This window comes from Penaeus japonicus, unplaced genomic scaffold (genome assembly GCF_977035675.1).
Source record: "Penaeus japonicus unplaced genomic scaffold, GWHDUDI00000001_assembly GWHDUDI00000035, whole genome shotgun sequence".
Lineage (NCBI taxonomy): Eukaryota > Metazoa > Arthropoda > Malacostraca > Decapoda > Penaeidae > Penaeus > Penaeus japonicus.
The window spans coordinates 28,603,435-28,613,434 of record NW_028234437.1 but is presented as its reverse complement, the minus strand read 5'-3'; the positions used below and the strand labels follow the sequence as shown (position 1 = coordinate 28,613,434).

Here is a 10,000-nt window from a genome sequence, read left to right as displayed (position 1 = left end):
CACAGACTGTCTTTGATTAGTACACAGAGTCATATATACATATACATATACATACATACATATATATATATATATATATATATATATATATATATATATATATATATATATATACATAATTTACATTCAAGGAGAGAGAAAAGAAGTCAAAACACACACATCCTGGCAGAGTTATGAGTAACTTACAAGTTATTATTGTTGTTGTTGTAATGCCTCGTTGAGGTGAGCCCAGTTCAGAATAAATGCATGAGTACATTCGAAGCGATCTATGAGTCTAAGCTTAAGTGTGAGTGGAGGAGTGAGCTTAAGCTTGATATAATTAGCGTGAGTGTGAATAGAGGAGTGTGAAGGAAAAAGCGAAGGTGAAAGAAAGCTTTTCGAGGCGGAGATGAAAAGCTTGAAGCGTGAGTAAGAAGTGTGAAGTTTAGGAAGTTTGGAAAGCTTAAGAAGGGAGGCGGGAGTAACGTTGACCTAATAGTAAGCTTAGTGTGAATGAAAAGCTTGAGAAGTGGGGGCGGATATGATAAATATGAAGCTTAGAGAGCATGAGAAGTTGAACAATTATGAATGCAAAGAAGGGGGGGGGATGGAGAGTATGATAGTGTGAGAATTCCGGATAATGGAAAGGTTAAGAACGGGGTTAAGACGGGGGTTATAAGTGTGAAGCTTAAGGGAATCTACTTAAAGTGTGAAGCTTGAACACGATCACTGGGACGAGTACGTGAAGCTTGAAACATTTTAGCTTACAAGTGTGAAGCTTGAGGTTATAAATATAATACAAAGGAAGGTAGAAGTATTTCGAAGTTATACAGCTAGTACGACGGTCGAGGAGGGTTGTAAGTATGTAAGTATGTAAGTATATAGTCTTAGGAGAAATACCTTAAACTTGAGGACCACTATCAAGTGTGACGTCTAAAGAGCATTCTTGAAGGACGAGGAAAGATATTCTATAATACACAAAGCACGGGTTAACCTGCAAAAGCACGAAGTATGAAAGTTGAGGATAAATATTACTAGATTCAGAAATGGGGCGTTTTCATAGTGGGGTGGGGGGTTATGGGGAGGTCAGGCACATGGGCTAAGGGAAATGGGGGGGGAGGAGGGGGTTAAAGTAGGAAGCAAGAATTATTTACAGCACATCTAAACGGCTTATTTAGGAATGTATAACTGTAAGCGCATTTTTGTTAGCTTTGCGAGATCTTTTGAGATATATATATACTTTTTCTTTATTTTTTTTTCTAGCGAATAGCACAAGAGGTATTTATATATTTTCTTTATTTCGATTTCCAAAGCTTGAAGATAACTATTACAAACGGCGGAATTGGCACAGGTTACGTTCCATCATAGAAAACGGAGTGGCAGAGGTAAAGAAAATGGGATACACAAGTGAATATGTAACTGACAGTCTGTGAGAAATATTCATGATAAGGACATTATAAGATATTCTGGTACAAGTTATGACAAAATTGCATTTATCAATAACAAGTAAAATTTAAAGAAGCTGTTGCACCACACACTGTAAAGCATCTTAAATATATATACACACATATACATACATTTATATATCTATATATCATCATCCATGACCACAATATTTGAATCGTTTATGATATATAACAAAAAAAAAGTCATTTTATATACAGGTACCATCAAAACACATCTGCCGCAGTAGACACGTGCTTAAATATATTGTAAAAGTTAAATACTACAATCAATTCTTCGCTACATTTCAGATATTAATGTATATCATATATATAGTTTTGTTTATATGGAAGACATCGGTTGCATAAACCTGGAAGATATCAAAAAGGCGTTTATCACACTTGGAAGACTCGGTTCAGAAGGTCGAAAATAGTAGACATCTATCATGGCGAATCGACCTTATATCCTCTGATATAAGAAGTCGAAGAGGTAAGATTTTTTCCTGTTTTCGAAAACAAATGGATGAACAAACACGGCGGAAGACACGGGGAAAGGAAGACACCGTTGATAATTACGAGAACAGGCAACAGAGAGATTGTTATATATCTATATTTATATAGAATTGCGTTACCTCATGGAAGTTCTGTCTAAACCCGTGTTGCTCCAAACCTTATTTACGGTAATCTCATCTTCACAGCTGAAAGAGAACGAGTGGAAGACAATGAAATGAAAAACGAGCAAGAGAGAGAGTACACGAGAGCATTGTCATGAGACATTTGTGATATATATTTTTTTTTTCGCATAGCTTTACTTAAATAAGATAGAGATCCTGAACAAGAGGTGGAGGTTTCTGCTGCGTACGCACGGTATGACTTCCTGTTTGTCGTTTTTCGGTGAACTGGGCGCTCGTCGACTCCAAGGGCTGCTGTACCGGGTTGTATGTGGGAAGATCTGTTTCCTCCTCGTCCTCACTCTCCTTAATTCCGAAGTCCCACCTTCGTTTCCCGTTTTCTGTCTTCGCAGCGTTTTCTTTTTCACGACGATCTCCGTTTTCTTTTTCTTCCTCCTCGTTTTCTTCGGCCTCGCGTTTTCTGCGCTTAGGAAGGGTGCTGGTGGTCTCTATGCACAGGACGATAAGGCGATTGTCGCATGCAATCTTCTTCTGATCAAGAAGTTGCAGGCTGTTGAGGGAGGAAGCCATGGCGAAGGCGCTGGACGATGCCGAAGACCAAGAGTTGCAGTTGAGGTTGTAGGCAGTCTCGCCGTACTTGTTGGCACCGTGCCAGATGTACTTCACGGGCCTGTGGGGGGGGGGGGTGATGAAAGGTGGAGGGGAAGGTAGGGAAGATGGAGGCAAAAGGGAGTGTGGGAGTGGGGGGGAGGAAGGAGGGAGAAGGAGGAAGGAGGGAGGAGGAAGAGAGGAGGTGGGGAGAGTTGGGGAGGAAGGAGGGAGAGGGAGGGAGAGAGAAGGTGGAGAGGGTTGGGGAGGAAGGTAAAGGAGGATAAGGGGAGAGACGTGTGGCAGGTGGTAGGGGTAGGGGAGAAGGGGGGGGGTGGAAGATAAGGGAGTGAGGGGAAGTAAGGGGAATGAGTAATTGATGGGAATTGAAGGGAGGTGAGAAGGGGATGAGGGAATGGAAGGGAGGGAAATAAATCAAAGTAATTAGTATTCCTTCGTCAATTTGCAAATGCCAGTTACTTATACAAGTACTAACAGAAATGTGAGAGTTCGTCAACAGAGGAATATAATATGGTTATAGACGAAAAATTATTAGCGATATTTATAGCAACGGTAAGACAGAAGAAGATGTAAAACTAATAGATCACCTAATGGAGAAATAACGCGTGATAAACGGTTAAAGATAAAAACAGATTAGATACACAACGATAAAAAAATAAAGGAAGATGATCGCGCATAAACACACACACACATACACACAAACACACACACACACACACATAGTCACACACACACACACACACACACACACACACACACACACACACATAGTTACACACTCATACACACACACGCACACACACACACACTTACCTCCCTCTTAACCAAATAAACGATTAAATTAGGCCTACCAAGCATTGAAACTGACTTATCAAACAAAACGCCCAACTTATAAAGCATTAAAACTGACTTCTCAAGCACTAATTAACACTGACATTGCAAGTAAACGACTGACTTCTCAAGCATTAATTAACACTGACATTGAAAGCGCAACGTCTGACTTCTCAAGCACTAATTAACACTGACATTACAAGCGCAACGACTGACTTCTCAAGCATTAATTAACACGGACTCACCAAGCACTGTCCCTCAACACGTCTCTGCCATCGAAGGAGTAGATCCGGGGCTTCTCAAGGAACTGACCTCCATGACCTGCCATGACGTCCCTCCATGACCCTAAAACTAGGTCACCCTGGGGGGAGAAAAGGGGGAGGAGGAGGGGGGTGAGTTTTTGTTTTTGTTTTTGTTTGGATGTGTAAGTGTTTGTGGTTATTTGTTTGTGTGTGTGTGTGTGTGTGTGTGTGTGTTTGTTTGTTTGTTTGTTTGTTTGTGTGTGTGTGTGTGTGTATGTGCATGTCCACGTGAATGTGCATGTGTAGGTGTATGTAAAGAATAAAAAATATCTTTATCAGCAAGTATCTCAAACACCACTTAATGAATGAACGTAAAGCCAGCTCATGTGAAACACACCATAACCTCATATCAAAGGCAGATACATAATCAACCGTCACCCAAATCTCCCAACCTATATATCAGACAAGAACAAGAGACAGATAACAGCTCGAGGTCGAAGTCACACTCGAGAGCTAGCCTTATCACACTAGACTGCACCCTCAGCACGCTCCTACTTACCCTAAGGTTGACAATCGGCTGTTCTCGGTCGGCAAAACGAACCAAAGATGCAACGTCGTGCCTTTGGCCCGATAGCAGCGCCCTGTCGAGAGATGAAGGCTCGGTTACACATCCAATACCTTCGGCGAAGAAATCTGAATACATTTTATATATATATATATATTTTTTTTATAACTGATTTTTTTTTATCTAATGGGGGGGGGGGGGGTTAAATGTTGTTTAGGATACTTATTTGGGTATATGAATGGAGATATAGATAGTCTTAGACTACTGATACCTTCATGTGTCTTAATGGTCGGTTACACTTCCAATACCTTCGGCGGAGAAATCTGAATACATTTTATACTTTTTTTTAATCTAAGGGAGGGGGGGGGGGAGTAAATGTTGTTTACGATAATAATTTCGGTATACCAATGGAGATGTTGATAGTCTTAGACTAACTGATACCTTCGTGTGATACCTGAAGGTTTTGAAGTTTGAATACATTTTAGTTTGTCGAATGATAAAGATATATAAAGGGAGGAGAAAGTAAGTCTTAATGGTCGGTTACACATCCTGTACCTTTGTCGATGTTCCGAAATCGGAATACATTTTATACATTTTATAAATAATGATGAGGGTTGGCAGGCTAAATACATTTTATAATTGATGTTTGGATTAATGAAATTTGGCCTAAAAGTGGCAAGTCTGACCACATTTGATAATAATTTCACTTCTATTGGCATGTAACGGCCTTGTTATCTGTTTATCACCATATGTGTGATACAGAGGCATTCTTAACAATACGGAGCTGTACTATGACACAAAGTAACATTCTTACAACATCAAAAGTTCCCCACTGCTTATTCATTTATCTATTTATCTATTTTCCTTTTTTTACACCCCCCCCAATACTCCCTCCCCCCTCGCCCATCGCAAACAAATCATCAAAACAAACAAACTAACCTCAACAAAACCACCCTCTTAACCCCCCACCCCCGCCCCTCCCTCCCTCCCTTCAAAAAAAGAAGATAAATACCCCCCCTCACCCCTCCCACCCACCCACCCACACCCACACGCACACACACAAAGTCAACAAACAGACAAACAAACAAATCAAACAAACCCATCCTGCCGACCGCCCTTTCTCACCTGAAAGTCCCACGCAAGCCAGCGCTCCTAGCCTGGCGATAGCACGTGTAGTCCGGCGAGGCTACATCGTGGAAGCTACCTTGCCAGGGCTCGTTGAGGGCGGCGAGGCGGAGCTGCGGAGGGAGGATAAGGAGGGTGAGTGAGTGTGGAGGCTGAGGGAAGAAGGGAGGGAGGGAGGAAGGGAGGGGGAGAGATGGAGAGAGGGAGGGAGGGAGGCTGAGAGAGGGGAGGGGGAGGAAGGGAGGGGGGGAGGCTGAGAGAGGAAGGGAGGGAGGGAGAGGAAGGAGGGGAGAGGGGAGGGAGGGAGGCTGAGAGAGGGGGGAATGGGAAGGAGGGGAGGGAGGGGAGGGAGAAAAGGAAGAAGGGAGGTGGGAGGGAGAAACGAGAGAGTTAGAGACAGAGAGAAAGAAAGAAAAGAGAGAGAGAGAGAGAATGAGAGAGAGAGAGAGAGAAAGAGAGAGAAAGAAAGAAAGAGAGAGAGAGAAAGAGAGAGAGAGAGAGAGAGAGAGAGAGAGAGAAGAGGAAGAAAAGAAGAGAGAGTGAGAGAGAGAAGAGGAAGAAAAGGAAGGAGAGAGTGAGAGAAAACAAGAAAGAGTTTGACTAGAGTAAAAGGTTGGAAAAGGAAAAACAGAAGGATATGAAGAGAAAAGAACAGAGAAAGGAAGAAGAAAAGGTAAGAGAAACAGAGGAAAAAAAAAGAGATCGAGAGAAAACGAGAAAGAGAAAGAGAGACAAAAAGCAATATGGATAAATTACACAAATGCAGATAGATAGAGGAAGTTAAAATCCCTATAAAATTGATAATGCCGAAAGCTTTATCATGCACCCCCCTCCCCCCCAAAAAAAAAATCCTCCAGAGAAACAAGATAAAAAAAAAACATACAAACAAACAAAGAAAGCAGACACAGCAAGACGAAAGACAAAAAAGAAAAAATAATCCTTCTTTTAATCCTTACCTCCTTCGTATTCCATTCGTTATCCTGCAAAAATACAGAAAATGACGTAACAATTAATCTCACAAGCGTCAAAAGTTAAATTAGAAGAAGAAATTGTTGGCTAAAGATGTATGGGAAGCTATAATAATTCTAACACTAATGATAATAAAGCTGATAATAATAATAATGATAAAATAAAGATGGTAAATAGATAAAAGTGATAATAACAATGACAAAATCAGGATGGTAATGGATAATGATTGTGTTCATAGTAATGGTGATGATAATTAGGAAAATAATAACGATAATGAGAATCATGATGATAATGATAATCATAGTAAACTAACCATAAACATTATAATAGTAATGATAAAATGATAATTATAAGGGATAGTAATTATATTCATAAGAATGATGATAATAATAAAAAAATAATAATTTCAATAATGATAATGATAACAAAAACAACAACAAAAATGATAATGATAATAATGATGATAATAATGATACTGATAACAAAATTATAATAACGATAAGAATACAGTACTACTAACAATACTAATACTACTAACATTACTACAAATACTAATACTACAAATACTAATACTAATGCTACAATACTAATACTACTGATAACACTGATAATAAGAACAACGAAGATAATGACATAAATAAACACAGATAAAGAAAGGTAAAGAAAAAAAGATACAATTATCCAGCTTATACAGAGCCAACCTATAGTCTACGGTAGAAATACCAGCATTTTACTTAACAAATGCTAACAATGAGTGCCAAAAGCATCTTTGAAAGGAACACACACACGTATGTATAACACTATAGCGCCCCGAGAAGCATTAATTATCTTAATTATCATCTAAGTCACACGAACATCTAGTTTCTTAAACGCGAATAAGCGAAATATTAGCGGAAAGGGAGATGGGAGATATGGAGAATAAAAGGAGTAATTGGAGAAATTTACGAAAATGTGTATAGGGAGAGACAGATTTTTTTTTTTTTTCTTTTTTTTTTTTGAAGAGAGAGAGGAATATAGAAAGAAAGGAAGATAAAAAGAAGGTATCAAAAGGTGAGTAGATGAGTAGACAGTCAGGTAGATAGATAAGTAGATAAGTATAAAATTTGGAATATATTTGTAAATAATTTTTTTTTTTCTATATCTACTCTTACCTCAACGTCAGTAGTCATCGGCTCCCCCCTCTGTGAATAAATTAACGTATAAATAAACAGATAAAAGAAGTAAATAAAGAAATTGATAAAAAGGTTGTGGGAAAGAAAAAGAAAAAAGAAAAATCACTATTTCACAGAAATGAAAAATCATCTTTTTTTTTTCTTTTTTTTTTTTGTCTCGTAGTAAATTTCGTGTGTGTGTGTGTGTGTGTGTGTGTAAATGTGAATGTAAATGTATATGTGAATGTGAATGTGAGTGTAAGTGTAAGTGTGAGCGTGAATGTGAGTGTGAATGTGAATGTGAATATGTGTATGTATGTGTATATGTACGTGCATGAATACGTATCTAAAAAGTACGCCTACATGCGTATGTGAATGTACACACGTGAATGTCCGTTTGCATGCGTGCATGTACGTGTGTACGTAAGCACCTCATCATAGCACTAATCTCGCCCCTTATCCCTTATTTCTCACCCTATCACCCTTTCCCGCCTTTCATTATCCCCTCTTATCCTTAACACTAATCCTTCTCCCTTCTCTCCTTAACCTTTTTTCTGTGTATCGTTTATCCTTCGTTATCCTTCTCTTTGTTTTTGTCCTCATGTTTGGTTCTTGTTTGTTTGGTTGTTTGTATTTTTGGCTTTCGTTTTCTCTATCTCTTTCTTTCTTTCTTTCAGTTTGGCTGTATCTGTTTTCTCTGTTTCTATTTCTATCTAAATTTCTTTCTCTGTCTCTGTCTGTCTGTTTGTCTGTATCTGTCTTCGTCTCTGGCTCTGTCTCTGTCTCTGTTTCTATCTCTATCTCCATTTCTTTCTCTGTCTCTGTCTGTCTGTCTGTGTCTGTGTCTATAATTGTCTTTGTCTTTCTTTGTCTTTGTCTGTCTGTCTGTGTCTGTGTCTGTATCTGCCTTTGTCTTTGCCTCCGTCTCTGTTTCTATTTGCTATCTCTATCTCCAATTCTTTCTGTGTCTCTGTCTATGTCTGTCTGTCTGTCTGTGTCTGTGTCTGTGTCTGTGTCTGTGTCTGTGTCTGTGTCTGTGTCTGTGTCTGTGTCTATATCTGTATCTGTTTCTATCTCTTTCTTCATCTGTTTCTCTGTCTCTGTCTGTCTGTCTGTCTGTAGTTGTCTTTGTCTTTGTATCTGTCTCTGTTTCTATCTCTATCTCTATCTCAATTTCTTTCTTTGTCTCTGTCAATCTTTATGTCTGCCAGTCTGTCTGTCTGTTTGTCTGCCTGTCTGTCTGTCTGTCTGTCTGTCTGTCTGTCTGCTTGTCTCTCCCTCTTCCTCTCACTAACTTATCTACCTACCCAGCCTCATCCACTTATTCAGCTACCCATCCTCATCCACATACCTACCCCTCACTCACTCACTCACCGACCTTCATCCACTCACCCACCCACCAACCTGCCCTCCCTCCACCCCTACCATTCCTTCTCCCCCTCACTCATTCACTCACCTTCATCCACCCACCCACCTACCCACCACACACCACCCCTTCCCCCATCACTCACCCACTTACCCCAACCCCCACCAACCCACCCACCCACACACCCACTCACTCACTCACACACTCACCCCAAACCCCCACCCACCGACCACACACCACCCCTCTCCCCTCACTCACTCACCCCATCCACCCACCCACCCACAAACCCACCCACCCACCCACTCACTCACCCACCCCACCCACCCACCCAGCCACCCACCCACCCCTCACTTCCTCATACTCACTCACTCACCCCAACCCCCACCCAGCCACCCATTTACCCACTCCCCCCCCTCACTCACCCCAACCCCCAGCCACCCACCCCTCACTTCCTCATACTCACCCAAGCTCTGCCCGTGCTGAGATCAGTAGCCAGTTCCTCAGGCAATGTTTCTACGTTGGGGTTCATGGGCGTGGGCGTCGGGCGTAGGGGCGTGTTGGCAATCTGAGGCGTCAGCATCTCGCCAAACTAACAAGAGAAAGAAAGAAAGAAATGAATGAATGAATAATTTTTTGAAACATGTATGTATGTATGAATGTCTGTTTATCTGACTAAGTGTGTACTTTGTTATGTATATTCATATGGTTTTATACTTCACATTTATGTAAATGTATATCTATATCTATGTATGTATTTATTTATCTATCTACATATCTATCTATCTGCCTATCTATCTATCTACATGCATGTGCATAAATATCTATCTATGTATCTATATGTATGTGCATACATATCTAACTATATAGCTATCTATTTATCTATCTATCTGTATTTGCATAAATATCTTTCCATTTATATATCTATATATCATTATATATATGTATGTTTATATATATGTATATATATATAGATAGATAGATAGATAGTTATAGATAGATATACATACACAACACGTCCAATTCTTAGATTATTAGATTCTAATTCTTAGATCATAGATTCTAATCCTTAGATCTTAGATTCTAATTCAT

The 10,000-nt window shown here is 39.9% G+C and overlaps 1 protein-coding gene across 1 annotated transcript in view; it reads right to left on the bottom strand.

The window, feature by feature from the left end:
- Nucleotides 1-10,000, bottom strand: part of LOC122262592 (uncharacterized) — a 57,063-nt gene that overhangs the window by 32 nt on the left and 47,031 nt on the right. The window contains exons 18-24 of the mRNA XM_086531308.1: nucleotides 9,375-9,500; nucleotides 7,546-7,575; nucleotides 6,382-6,405; nucleotides 5,426-5,538; nucleotides 4,295-4,376; nucleotides 3,739-3,854; nucleotides 1-2,723 (exon numbers count right to left, since the gene is read on the bottom strand). The exon at nucleotides 1-2,723 is cut by the window's left edge and continues 32 nt beyond it. Coding sequence (XP_086387434.1) covers nucleotides 2,234-2,723; nucleotides 3,739-3,854; nucleotides 4,295-4,376; nucleotides 5,426-5,538; nucleotides 6,382-6,405; nucleotides 7,546-7,575; nucleotides 9,375-9,500 — 981 coding nt within the window. The 3' untranslated portion in view covers nucleotides 1-2,233. The remainder of the gene's footprint in view (nucleotides 2,724-3,738; nucleotides 3,855-4,294; nucleotides 4,377-5,425; nucleotides 5,539-6,381; nucleotides 6,406-7,545; nucleotides 7,576-9,374; nucleotides 9,501-10,000) is intronic.